Source organism: Mus caroli, chromosome 4 (assembly GCF_900094665.2).
Source record: "Mus caroli chromosome 4, CAROLI_EIJ_v1.1, whole genome shotgun sequence".
In the NCBI taxonomy this organism is placed as follows: domain Eukaryota; kingdom Metazoa; phylum Chordata; class Mammalia; order Rodentia; family Muridae; genus Mus; species Mus caroli.
Genome location: NC_034573.1, coordinates 79,431,206 through 79,444,455, shown reverse-complemented (window position 1 = coordinate 79,444,455; position 13,250 = coordinate 79,431,206). Strand labels below are relative to the sequence as shown.

Below are 13,250 nucleotides of genomic sequence, written 5' to 3'. Positions count from 1 at the left end.
TAGACCAGGCTGGCCTCGAACTCAGAAATCCACCTGCCTCTGCCTCCTGAGTGTTGGGATTAAAGGCGTGTGCCACCACCCCCGGCTTGCTTTTTTGTTTTAAAAGGAGAAAAAGTGTATTTTTAGTTCTGAAGAGTCACTTGTTAAATTTATATGTAATTTAATGGTTAATCTTTGTTATATCCTTCTCTGCCCTGTACTGTTGTTTAAAATTATGCTATATTTTTACTTGTCCTTCAAATACAGTATTTCTTATGATATTACAGGCATAAAGTAAAAGAGACGGTCACTGCAGTAAGACAGTCTATTGTTGACAAGGAGGGAAAGTGGCATATGAAGTGGAAAGGCTTTCTTGGTCTGTCTCCTTTCAGGCTAATTAAAGACAGACCTGCAGTAAGTAAGAGGCTTGTGTTTTGGAGAAGACATTAATTTTCCTCAATTCTCTCTGTCTTTAAGTTTTAACAATCTTTTAATTTATAATGCTACAGTAACTTAGAAATGTGTGTGTGTCTATGTGTGTGTATACATATGTGTATATGTATATATATTATATATACTTCATTGTACATATTTTGTGTGTGATGGGGTGGGGCAGCACGCATGTGCCATGGTGCATGTGAATGGCTTTTATGGAGTCTATTCTTTCCTTCAACCTGTGCTCTTGGCAAGTGTTACTACCTGTTGAACCAGCTCATTGCCCAAGTTATTTTTTGTTTTGAGACAGTTTCTTGTATCCCAGATTGGTCTTAAACTTGCTATGTAGTCTATGATGACTATGAACTGCTGATTCTCCTGCATCTGCTCCCAGATGTTAGGATTGTAACACTTTGTCGCCATGCTTGGGCTTAGTGGCTTTTTAGAGACAGGTACCTGTTGTGTAGATATGTATGTTAGGCTGATATGGAATGTATGTAGCTGAAGCACTAGGATTATAGGTGTGAGTTACTGTCCAGTTGAATTGTTTAAAAATGTAATAATTTCATAATAGCTTTTCATCAAGTTGCTGTCATCTATAGTTATTCCTTTTAAATTCTAAAATGAGGCTAAGAAGAAAGTAAAATTTGAAACATGCAAATATTGTATTTTATTAAAAAAATGTTTGCAGGGGCTGAAGAGGTGGTTTATCAGGTAAGCCCATTGGCTGCTCTTCCAAAAAGACTAGGATTTAATTTCTAGCCCACATGGTAGCTCATAATCAGCTAAAACGCAATCCTAAGGTATCTGATGCTATCTTCTGGCTTCTGTGGGCACTAGACACAACAGTATACAGATAAATATGCAGGCAAAATATAATACATACAAATAGTTACAGAATAAATGTTTGGTAATTTATTGTTAGGGAGAAAATTCACCTGTAGATGAACTTAGCCTTGTCGTTATGGTTGTTTGTGCATGTATTTATTTAATATTGTGAATTCTGTGTTTTAAGGCTGTGGATCTTTTGCCTCCTATGTCTCCTCTTACGTTTGATCCTGTGTCAGAGGAAGTATATGCAAAGAGTATACTTTTTAAGTATCCTGCTTCACTTCCAGGTTGGTAAGCTCTCTCCACTTCCTTTTAAAGACAGTATCTCATTGTGAAGCATTGACTGAGCTGAAACTTGCTGTGTAGACCAGGCTGGCCTGGAACTCCAAGTTGTTCTCCTGCCTCTGCCTCCTGAGTGCTGCATGTACAGGCCTGCACTACTGCCCATGGCTTTATTTCTCAATTTATAGGTTATTTAGATTTTTCAATTATTTTTTACATTCATGTGTATGCAGATTTATGTGTATGTGAGTGTCTACACTATGGTCCACGTGTAGAGGTCACAGGACAACCTGGTTCTCGCCTTTTACCAAGTGGTACCCTAGGATCAAACTCAGACAACCAGGCAAGGTGGCAAGTGCCTTTACCTGCTTTCTTGTTATTTTTATTGTGAAATATATATACCATAAAATTACTGTTTTTGGTCACAAAATGTTATGAAGAAAGGATAGAATCTATCACTTGTAAAAAATGAATGCTTCAGCCTATCTGAGGGCTGGGATTAAAGATGTGAGTCGCCAAACCTGGTATTCACTGAGTATTGAACAGTAGTTTGCTTGGGTTGACAGATCTTTTAGGACTTTGATGGTTAAGTCTGGGTTCTTGCCTTCTATTATCAGAGACACATCTCATTGTCATTCATTTGTACATAATTAGGTTATAATTTATGGTTGCTTATAAGATTTTTTTTTTATATTATGCAGGTTTATTGGGGCACTCCTAAACGTGATTTGTTTTTAACTGTTTGGAATATGTATATGTGTATTCTAGAAGCTCATTATTTTCAGAGTCCAAGAGTTTGTTTTCCTGTGTCTCCTCTAATATTGCCTGTCTTCAATTTTTAAAAAGAATTCCTGTGTGCACACACAGGCATGTGCATGTACTTGTGTGTGAGGATGCCCATCGAGGCCTGTAGAGGTGTCAGATATAGAGCTAGAGTTACAACATTTGTGAGCTGCCTGATGTAGGTGTTGGGAGCCAAAGTCTTGTAAAAGCAATAAGAACTTTTAACTGCTGAGCTAGCTCCAGTTTCATTTTTCATTCTAAAAGCCTTTCCTTCTCAACTTCTATTAGGATTCTGTTTTGTGATTGTTACCCATTTTGTTTTAGGGGTTGTCTAACTTGTACCCCAGGGCAGCCTCAAACTTGAGATTCTCTTGCCTTAGCCTCAGAAGTGCTGAGATTACAGTTGTGTGCCACTATGAATGCCTAGAACTTCTAGGTCTGTCTTCCATCTCTGTTAAGTTCTCATTTGTATATACAGATTCTTATATTCTTGGGCCTTGTTAATTGGAGTTGAACCAATTTAAACTTATCTCTGTCTAGCTTACAAATGAGTGAGCCTTAGACTGTGGTTCTATTATTTACTGTGACAATTATGGGGGTGATCCCTAATCTACTTTTTTACCTGTTGGACTGGCTACTGTACCAGTAGTGTGCCCCAGATACTTGTTGTTTCTCCCAGCCATGTGTTCATGGTCCATATCCTCTCATGGTGGCTTCCTCTTCTCTTCTGTGCTCTTCTTCTCCCTCTCTACCTGTGACCCCCAACCTTGTAACTGAAAACCCGCCTACCTCTAATCTCTCTAGTAATTAATTGGCTGTAAGCCATTTTTATTCAACCAGTAGTTTTAAATTAAGGGCAAAGTTTGCACTTGGGATACAGAATTTAACATTACAATACATAGCAACAGACCACACCTCAACAGTTAATGGCTGTTTTCCTTAGATCTCTTTTATAGTTTACTATTTTGGTTAGTTTAGTCTGTCTTTTTAACCTATTTTAGCACTTAGTATTCATTATTGTTTACTTGGAGAAGCCAGATTTGTTGTCCTTTTCTTCCCTTTTTCTTCATTTTTGACTAATTTAGTGTGGATACGCTTGTGCACATGCATGCACACTACAGTTTATTTATGGAGGAGAGCTTACAGGAGTTGGTTCTATCCTTCTGTCAAGTATGGCCTGGAGTTGAAGATGGAAATTAGGTTTTTAATCAGCAAATACATTTCCTGCTGATTACATAGCCTGGTCTTTGTAAACTGGCTGATTTGGCCTTGAACTGATCTTCTTACTTCCATCTCCTAAGTAATTAGATTACAGGCATGGGTATATTGTAGGCAGTCACTATCAACTGAGTTATGTCCCCAAACCGAGAAGTCTTATTTATTTTCAATACTGCTTCTTTTTATAGTCTAATCTTGTATTTTAGTTTCTTTCTTCTTGCTCATACCTTTTAATTATACCTTTTTCATTTTCTTGCCTTTTATTTTTCGTATCTTAGGTATTTTAGGTATGTGTTCTTGCTGATTCTCATGGTTGTTTGCTTCTTACTGAAATACTTGGTTGTAGTTTCACCGTTAGTGAGTCTCTCTCCACGTGGAGGAGCCCATGCTGGCTTGGAACTCGTCATGTAGCATAAGCCAATCAGCTTGCTTTGCTTTGTTTTTCTTTTCTTTTCTCTCTCTTTCTCTATTATTTTTGTTGTTGTTTTGTTTTTTGAAGATAAAGTTTTCCTGTGTAGTCCTGGTTGTCTGGGAACTCACTCTGAGGACCAGGCTGGCCTTGAACTCTCAGAGATCTTCCTGCCTCTGCTTCCCAAGTGCTGGGATTAAATAAATGATTTATTTTTATTTTATGAGCGTTGGTATTTATGCCTGTGTGAGAGTATCAGATCTCCTAGAACCAAAATGAGCTGCCATGTGACTATCGGGAATTGAACCCCTCAAAGAATAGCCAGTGGTCTTAACCATTGAGCCATCTATCGCTCTAGCCTCTGAACTTGGCTTTTCTAAGTAGCTTTTATAAGCTACTCAGTCTTGCTTGTGAACATTTTTTTTATGTGCAAGTCAGACAAGTTTCAGCTTCTTCCTGCCAGCAACAGGTGATATTTGTTTGTATGGTGTGCTACTAGTTTTGTGATATTTGTGTTTGTTCTCATTTGGGGAATTGCCGCAGACCAGGCCTAATCGGCTCCCCTCAACCCGTGGGAATCAGGGGTTCGGACAGATGGGCATAGGGTCGGAGGGAATTGACAGACTCACAAGGGAGTGTGGATCTGAATGTAATTTGTCAAATCGAGCATCAAACTTTTTATACAGAAGAAAATAGGGAAGTTGGGTGACACACNGGCNAGGTACAAAGAGGTTACTGGATTCTTACACAAAACAGAGGAATGCAAACACAGAAGAACTGGCAGGAACCAACTGGGGTAAAAGTCAATGTTAACAACTGGGATCAAAAACAGCTCCACCTAAGGTCCACTTAATCTTAGAAGCCAGGGGCAAGGGCTTCGTGCCCTTGCCATAGTTTCTACTCTAGTCTATTCCCCCTAGGGCATTGTAAATACTTGTGTATGGGTATAACTCAGCTAAGTTCTAAGTATCTACTCTGGTTCCTCTTTAGGTCACAAACTTCCTTCTTCTTAGATAATGGTAAATTTCTGTGTAGGGCAGTGACTTAGCTATCCATGCCCAAGGTTGGATCAAGGACTGCCTAGAAACTAACTTAGCTATGTCAAAATATCAATTCTTAGGAGCACTTGTAACAAAGCAATATTAAGGGAAAGCACACAGATCCGTTTACCAACTAAAGCAAGGACATTAGAATATTCTTTATACAGGATGCCACAATTCCAGGAGACTACGTTTCTGTAAACTTTTTGCCTTGGGACAGTGCCCAAGTTTTCGGGGCCTGTTGTGCTTGTCACTATTGGAGTAGATGTAGCAGGGAATGTTCTGTGATTCCATAGTACAGGAGATTTTGAAAAGGTTGAGTTGTAGCCAGGCAGTGGTTACACATGCTTTTAATTCCAGTACTCAGAAGGCAGAGGCAGGTGGATTCAAGGCCAGCCTGGTCCTTAGAGTAAGGTCCAGGACACTCGGGGCTACACAGAGAAACCCTGTCTCAAAAAACGAAACAAAACAAAAAGCTTGAGTTGACATACTACTTAGACCACCATAATGGAGGAGTATCTTTACATAGCATTTGCATTGGCTTTTTAAGCAGTGACACATTAGCTAAATGGTCAAGTGTGGGAAGGCTCTTGGGTATTAACATGTTGAAAAGGGGGCAACACATCTGTAATATAGCCATGGCTTCTTTTGCCAGTCTCTTTTCTTACCATGTCTCAGTGGTGTTTATCTCCTAATAAATACTATAAGCCATGGCCTCTATGCTCTGGCAAATGAAATTGTATTTACCCTCTTGATACCTTTGTCTTTTCATTCCCTTACTGGGACTGGTATACATCTTCTGCCTCCTCGAATGCTTTTGGCATACTACTGTAACAGAACAGAACACTTCAGTCAGCACTAGTTTAGGCTGACTGCTTGGTGTCAAGGTCTCTATTGTTTATATCTTTGCTGTGTTAGTATGGTAGTAACATATATTTGTTGAAAGGTTGGTGTAAAAATGTTGCTGTAAAAAGCTGACTGACATAAATTACCTATCCCCTCCTGCTTTGTTTATTTGTTTTGAGAAAGGGTTTTTGTAGCCCACGCTGGTCTCACCTGCTAGGCTTGTGGAGGTACAGCACTGTGAATGGCTACATCTGCTTTTTATAAAAGCCTGCTACCACATAATCTGTCCTTCTTTATTACTTTATCTTAACAGTTTGGTGGTTAGTTTTCCCCCAAATACTGTTTTATGTATTTCTGCTCACTACAAAGTGCATGTGAGTTTAGGGAGCTAATTCAGATTGTGAGGATTGATGGCATGCACCCTTACCTGATGAGCTAACGATCTCCCTGGCTCTAGGTTTCCTGTGTGGTGGCTGTGGGTTGTGTGAGTGTTTGGCAGGGTCTGTTCTGTTGACTTTTGCAAGTTTGCAAGGCCAGTTGACCTGTAGTCTTGCCGTTTATCTTTCTCTGCCTCCCATTTGCTGTAGGGGTTCTGGGATTATGGGTGCATGCACTACATCTTGGGGAGCTGACCTCAAGATATCAGATTTGCATGGCAAGTTGTTTTTATTCACTGAGCCATCCCCTTGGCTCCTTACTCAGGTTTATAGGTTTCTGTTTAGAAGCTATTCTATACAATTGGGCATGAAGCTCAGTGACAGCATTTGTTTACCACTAGCAAAGGGTTAGACCTTGGTTTCAGGAGGGAACGAATAGATCTTTTACCATTTCTAGAGCTCCTTGAATGTTAGAATATACAAACCTAATTAAAAGAAAAAATTTGGACTTTCTTAGATTCACATAAAGAACCTAAACAAGAAAGTGGTAGCAGAAGAGAAGTGGATACCCCAGGAAGTGTGTGTGATGGAGCTAACAGGTAAAACATTTGACTTTCATGCTGACTATTGATTTTAGTCTCATTTTGAGCCAGTTTAGAACTTTCTGTGTAGTGGAATAGTGCATGATTTCTTCCTCTCAACCAGATAGTGTTTTTCTACTGCAGATTTACATTTGCAGAAGATGTTCAATACTTACTATGACTGGGTATTTTTCTTCTATTTATCTGAATATTGGGTTTTATGGGAATTATCTGAGTTTTGAACAAAGTACAGGTTTGGAAATTACATGAGGTAAGTTTGGGAATTTTCTATGTGTGTGAACTATTTTAAAATCACTCTAAACTGTTGAGTGGGCATTTGCGGTGATTTGGTTTGGTGGGGACTGGCAGACCTGGTGCTTTTTTATTGCTGAGGCTGAGTTTAGTTTAGCTTTGAGGTGGTCCACGTCTTTCCTGTTTTAGCCTGCACAGCTTGCTGTTTGCATTATATTACAGACTTTTAAAAAATGTGTTTATTTTATATGTATGAGTGCTTTACTTGCATGTATGTACGTGCAATGGCTGGTGCCTTGAGAGGCCAGAAGAGGGCGCTAGATTCTCTGGAATAGGAGTTATAGTTGCAAGTTCCAGTAGCTAAACCCTGGTACTCTGCAAGAACAGAAAGTGCTCTTAGTGGGTGAGTTAGTCTTTTTTTCTCTCTGGCCCAATATTGATGATTGTTGTTGTTATTCTTATTACCTTTTTTTTTTTTTTAATTGGAGGCAGGGTCTCATTGCATAGCTCTGGCTGTCCTGGAACTCAAGTTGGCCTTGTCCTGAGTGCTGAGATTTGAGCTGTGCGCCTCTAAAAACTACTTAAAAAAAATTTTTTTTTAAAAGAAAATTTATTTACTATTTATGTGTGTATGGGGTGTGTGTGTGTGAGTGTGTGTGTGTGTGCTTGTGTTGTGCATACATGGGCCGTGGCACACATGTGAGGTCAGCCACAGTTGTTTGGCTGGTTCTCTCCTACCTGTATTTGGGTTCTAGGGAACAGACTCAGGTTATCAAGCTTACAGGACTCTAAGCAGATCAGCTTCATTATACATGTAACGTAGTTGCTGTAGAGCAAGAGTCACAGGAGAAACTGAGTTTGGAGATGAAATACTAAGCCTTTTTGTTAGTTAAAAAGAATTCGATCCACAAAATTAAAAGTTTATGTTTTTTTTTAAGAATTTTAAATGTTTTATATGTAAGTACACTGTAGCTGTCTTCAGACACTTCCGAAGAGGGTATCAGATCTTGTTATGGATGGTTGTGAGCCATCATGTGGTTGCCGGGATTTGAATTCAGGACCTTCAGAAGAGCAGTCAGTGTGCTCTTAACCACTGAGCCATCTCTCTAGCCCCAAGTTTGTATGTTAATAAAAAAGAATATCTGTACATGAGAAGTACAAAAATCCCTTTGTGCATGTACGTCTCTGAGGTAGGTTACATTTTTATAAATTACTATTTTATTAATAAAACAAGATAGGATATTGCATAGTAACTTGTACCTTCTATAAACAAACATTTTCATTATTATAATGTGTTCTTTGTATGGCCTGGAAAGGGAGCAATATAAAAAGTACTTAATACAACCACACTAGCATTGGGGTTTAAGATGGGTGAACTGCTATTTGCTTTTTTCATATTTTAAAATAATATATATATATATTATTTTAAAATTCATTTCTCTTTGCTAAAAATTTCAGGATTTCATGTAGGACGGTATGTATACTTGTATTTTATCCTTGCTATGGGATTTTAACTTTAAGTGCTATTAAAGATAAATCTTCTGCCCTGCCAGTCCCCAAGATTAATCTAAAAGAGAAAAATTTATTATGTGTGTGGGAGGGCACAAGATTATCTGTGTGTGTGTGTATGTGTGTGTGTGTGTGTGTGTGTGTGTGTGTGTGTGTGTAAAGTCAGAGGACAACTCAGAGTTGATTCTTTGCTTGGAATCTGGGAGTCCAGCTCAGGCTCTTAGGTGTACATGGTGAGTATTTGCCACCAGCCTGCCTCCACCACCCTGGTTCTTGTTTTGAGACAGTCTCGCTTTGTAGCCAAGTCTGGTTTGGAACTTGATCTTCTTGACTCAACTTTTTTTTTTTTTTTTTTTTTGGTTTTTCAAGACAGGGTTTCTCTGTGTAGCCCTGGCTGTCCTGGAACTCACTCTGTAGACCAGGCTGGCCTCGAACTCAGACAGGCTGGCCTGTCTCTGCCTCCCAAGTGCTGGGATTAAAGGCGTGTGCCACCACTGCCTTTTGACTCAACTTCTGAAATGCTGACACTACAGGTGTGTACTACCATGCCTGGCTGCAAGAATATGGAAGTCTCTGCTACTATGAAATTGTATTATTAGCATGCTGAGGACATTGTAATAATGCAATTCTAGTTAGTAGAATTAATTTTTAAGTTGTATACAGATTGCTGTATGTCATTATTTAACCTTACAAAAAATATTTTAGGTATAAAAATATATAGTAAGAAAGTTGGAGTTCTTCGGGAGAGTGATACGCAACTTGGGCAGAAGTCCTGCTCTAGTTGTCACTGGACCTCCCCAGAGTAAACTGCCTTTCGATGACCAGGGCGAATTGAGTGAAATCGTCATGGACAGATACGGGGCAGACAGTTTCTTACTCAGATCCATGAAGTTAGTGGATGCCTCCCTCCACATAACTGAGATTTGCTATCTTTTTTCTTTCAGCCCCGTGCCTTTTCCCTTACAGTGTGCTGTGTCCTCGGATACAAACAGTTTCACACTCCTTGAGAAGGTATGGTCTAAAGCGATTTTCATTATTGTGAGACATGGCCTTGCTAATTGACCCAGACTTGTCTTGAACTTGCTGTGTAGTCCAACCCATCTTGAACTCAGGCAGTTCTCTTGCTCCAGCCTCGGCAAGTACAGGTGCATTATACAGGTGCATAGCTTGCCTTTAAAAACAGCTTCAGCTAATTGTGACAGTAGTAATTTATAAATAGGGTATTTTTGGTGACTTAATTACAGCCAAGGTTTTTTTCCCTTCCCATTCTAGTGCCATTTTATTCTCTTGTTAAATGAGAATGGAATTATTTAGATCTGCCATTTAAAGAGCTTCAATACCAGCCATGATCATTAAGTTATAATGTCTCTTTTCAGGATCCAAATATGAGGACTCCCATAGAGAAAACCTTGACTTATAAGACAGTAGCAGACTCTGAAGAGGAAGACTCTCCTCTATCAGATGCTGCAAAGAATGCACAAAGTGGTGTTTCCAGAGGGACTCTGCCGGTGAAGAGGAGCGANCCATTCCAGAAAGAGCAAGACCGTCTGGTAGATGAGGTCAGAAAGGATTATTGATAAATATGCTTGTAAAGTTGTGATTTTTTTTCTTTTTCTAGATTGTGTTGGGATAAAAATGGAGTAGAGTTAATTGTTGAGAAATTTGAAGGGAGTCACAGATAATAAGAATGAAGGCAAGGGTGGAGAGATTGTTCATTGTGGTTAAGAGAAGCATGTACTGCTATTGCAGAGGACCTGGCCTGCCAGGAGGTCCCCTGCCGTCTGCCATGCTGTGCTCATGCTTCCTGCTGCACTCACTCTGTCAGGTTTCTGCCTGGCCTGGCTCAGTTTGCTTTTGTTCTCTCCTCTTGCAGGTTGCCAGAGTAGTCCTGTCTGACTCACCACAGCTCTCTCGGGGAAAAGAAGGTGGATTGGAGGAGCTAATTGACACTTTAATTTCCAATCCCTTCTTAACCAGGAAACAAATTCCCCGGACTCCAGAGAACTTGAGTAAGTTAATGCTCTCTGTCCCTCTTCCCTTTCTAAGACAGTTCCCACCATTAGACTCCTGATCTGACAGCTCTTTGGAAACAATTTAAACTGTCCTTGTTGTTTCGCCGACTGTGGCTCTTCATTCTGATATAATGGAGTTTTGTTGAAGCATTCAGCAGGACCACTCAAGTTTTACAGCCATCTTTTGTCAGTAATCTTTTGTGACTTCTGAGTACCTCCACAGAAGTATAATCAGTCTGATAGTATAATCTTTATTTGTTTTACTTGACTATTTTTCTGCAAAATATTTTATTTGGTCACTTAAAAAAAATTCTGGGGCCAGTTGAGCCACCTTCCACATGGCAGAGAATGGACTCCTGGAAGTTGTCCTCTGACCTCCATTACATGCACCATAGCACATGTGTAGTCGTACACACATGCACATGTACAGGCATGCACTAGGTAGACAAATGAATAAATTCAGTAAATGTGCTAAGAAAAATTCTCACCTTCAGGTCAGATGTCCATGTTTAGGGAGTGTGGTGATTTTGCTTTCCAGTCAGCAGTCATAAGTAGCCACCACTGCATGCATAGATCTTTACCCCATGGCTAAAATAATCAGAGTCTCAAATGCTTCCCTCTAGTTCCTGCAGTTGGTGTAGGCAAACCTGATCCTCCCTTCCTTATCTAGCCAGTGCAGATCTTTTGGGTTGGATGATTGAATACAATTTCTTCTTTGCTGCTGATTTAATTCATTGAGCTGAGACAGCATAGGTTGGTGTTCTTTAAATTAAATAGGGTCCTGCAGTATGCTTATCTTTTAAAAAAATTATATTTAACACAGCCTTGCTCATTTGTAGACACATTGCTTATAGCCATTTCCATGTTACAATGACAAATTTGAGGAGTTGTGGGCGATCAAATGGCTGACAGCCCTAATATTAGCATCTAATCATTTTTTTATTTAAATCTTATTTAATATAATATGAGTACACTGTATCTGTCTTCAGAAGAGGGCATCAGATGGTTGTGAAGACACCATATGGTTGCTAAAAATTGAACTTAGGACTTCTTGAAGAACAGTCAATGGTCTTAACCACTGAGCCATCTCTCCATCTTAAGAGTATCTAATCTCTTAACAACAACAACAAAAATTCTGCCCATTTCTGGTATGGCTAGACAAGTAATATGTCCTTCATGTATATAATCAAATATATTGTATACAAGTTTATGTGTATCTTAGGAACAGCTGCTGTTGTTTGCACTGACTTGAGTTGGGTCATTTGGAGATGCAGTTTTCCGATGCTCTGGCTTGTCCTCCTGTTGGCATATGTATGGAACTTGAACTGAGGCACTGCCTTTATTTTCAGCACTAGAGTAAAGCATATTCATTACATGTCTGTGTTTGGGCATATGTAAATGATAAAATATGTGTGTGTTTCCCCCCCACCTTAATTAGTAACTGATATTAGGAGCTCATGGAGAAAAGCTGTTGAAACTGAAGATAACAGAAGTTCAGANGGGATTCTAGTGGATGCCAATGCTAGAGAAGTGTCGTCAGAGTCTTCATCTACACTGCGTAATCAGAGGGAATTTAGCCTGGCTATTTTTTCCCCAGATTTTGATCGGTCTTATTTTCCTGAAGAGAAAGCTGTTTCAGATCAGCTTAAAGGTGTACCTCAGAAACATCTGGTAACAAGTCAGACCAGTGAACCCCCAACAGAAGATGTGTCAGACTCGGTAAATAAGAAAATGANTTGGAAGCAAGATTTAGAATGTGCAACNACCAGGCTTTCAGAAACTAGTCACATGGACGTATTCTCCCCTGTTGTGGGCAGTGGAATAGATGTGATGAGTAGAAGTAAAGAGGACNGTGTTCCAGTACCGCCGGACCACTCNCAAGCTTCTCGCATTGAGCCTTCCACACATAAAACTCTGTTATGGGATTCTTTTCAGAGGTTGAGTGGTATTGGTATATTACATGAAACTCTNCCAGAAGTTGGTCGCCTAAGTCTTAATAGTTCTACTAGTTCAGAGACCAGTTTTAAACTGGAACCAAAGAGTTATGTGCACAGTGATGCTTTTGGAGATGATGAGGGAAAAGGACAAGCTATTCCAGAATTAGATTCCAATTTACAGGCTCATCTCACTAGTTATGAGGCTCTGAAGAAATCTCTTAGCAAAGTCAGGGAAGAATCTTACCTGCCTAATCCCAAGANGCTTGAACAACACAAAGTAGAACTGAGCCCTGTAGCCAAAGCTGTNCAAGCAGATGATGCACACACTGTTTGGGACACTCAGGCTTTGTTTATTGACTCCACAAAGTCATCTCCCCTTGTGTCACTTGATGGAAAAACACAGACAGTATCACTAACCAACGCTTTTCTGCTGGAGCAGAAATNGAAGACCACTTTACCATGTAGCCTTGGGGAATTTCTGCCTAATTTAAAAGNTAAGAGTCAGCCAAACCTGTGCATGCGTCCTTGCTGATCCATTCTCCTAACTTCTTTCCCCTCCTAAGATAGAGTAGCATTGTGGTACCTACCCCTGGCTAGCCATAACCCTTATACCTTCATCAAGGGTAAGAGGAGTAGTAAACCCTTACTTTATGGGTACTTTCAGAGTCTCTCTCTCTCTCTCTCTCTCTCTCTCTCTCTCTCTGGGTACTTTCAGAATCTCTCTCTCTCTCTCTCTCTCTCTCTCTCTCTCTCTCTCTC

General features: G+C 39.8%; 1 protein-coding gene and 1 non-coding gene across 2 annotated transcripts in view; both read left to right on the top strand.

Annotated features, from left to right (window-relative positions):
- Window positions 1-13,023, top strand: part of Haus6 (HAUS augmin like complex subunit 6) — a 30,005-nt gene extending 16,982 nt beyond the window's left edge. Inside the window, 7 exon segments of the mRNA XM_021161205.2 lie at window positions 267-393; window positions 1,430-1,532; window positions 6,718-6,799; window positions 9,487-9,553; window positions 9,919-10,101; window positions 10,416-10,551; window positions 11,993-13,023. Of these exon segments, the coding sequence (XP_021016864.1) occupies window positions 267-393; window positions 1,430-1,532; window positions 6,718-6,799; window positions 9,487-9,553; window positions 9,919-10,101; window positions 10,416-10,551; window positions 11,993-13,023 (1,729 nt within the window).
- Window positions 9,283-9,413, top strand: LOC115030967. Its single transcript, XR_003836561.1, has one exon.
- Window positions 13,024-13,250: the final 227 nt, after the last annotated feature.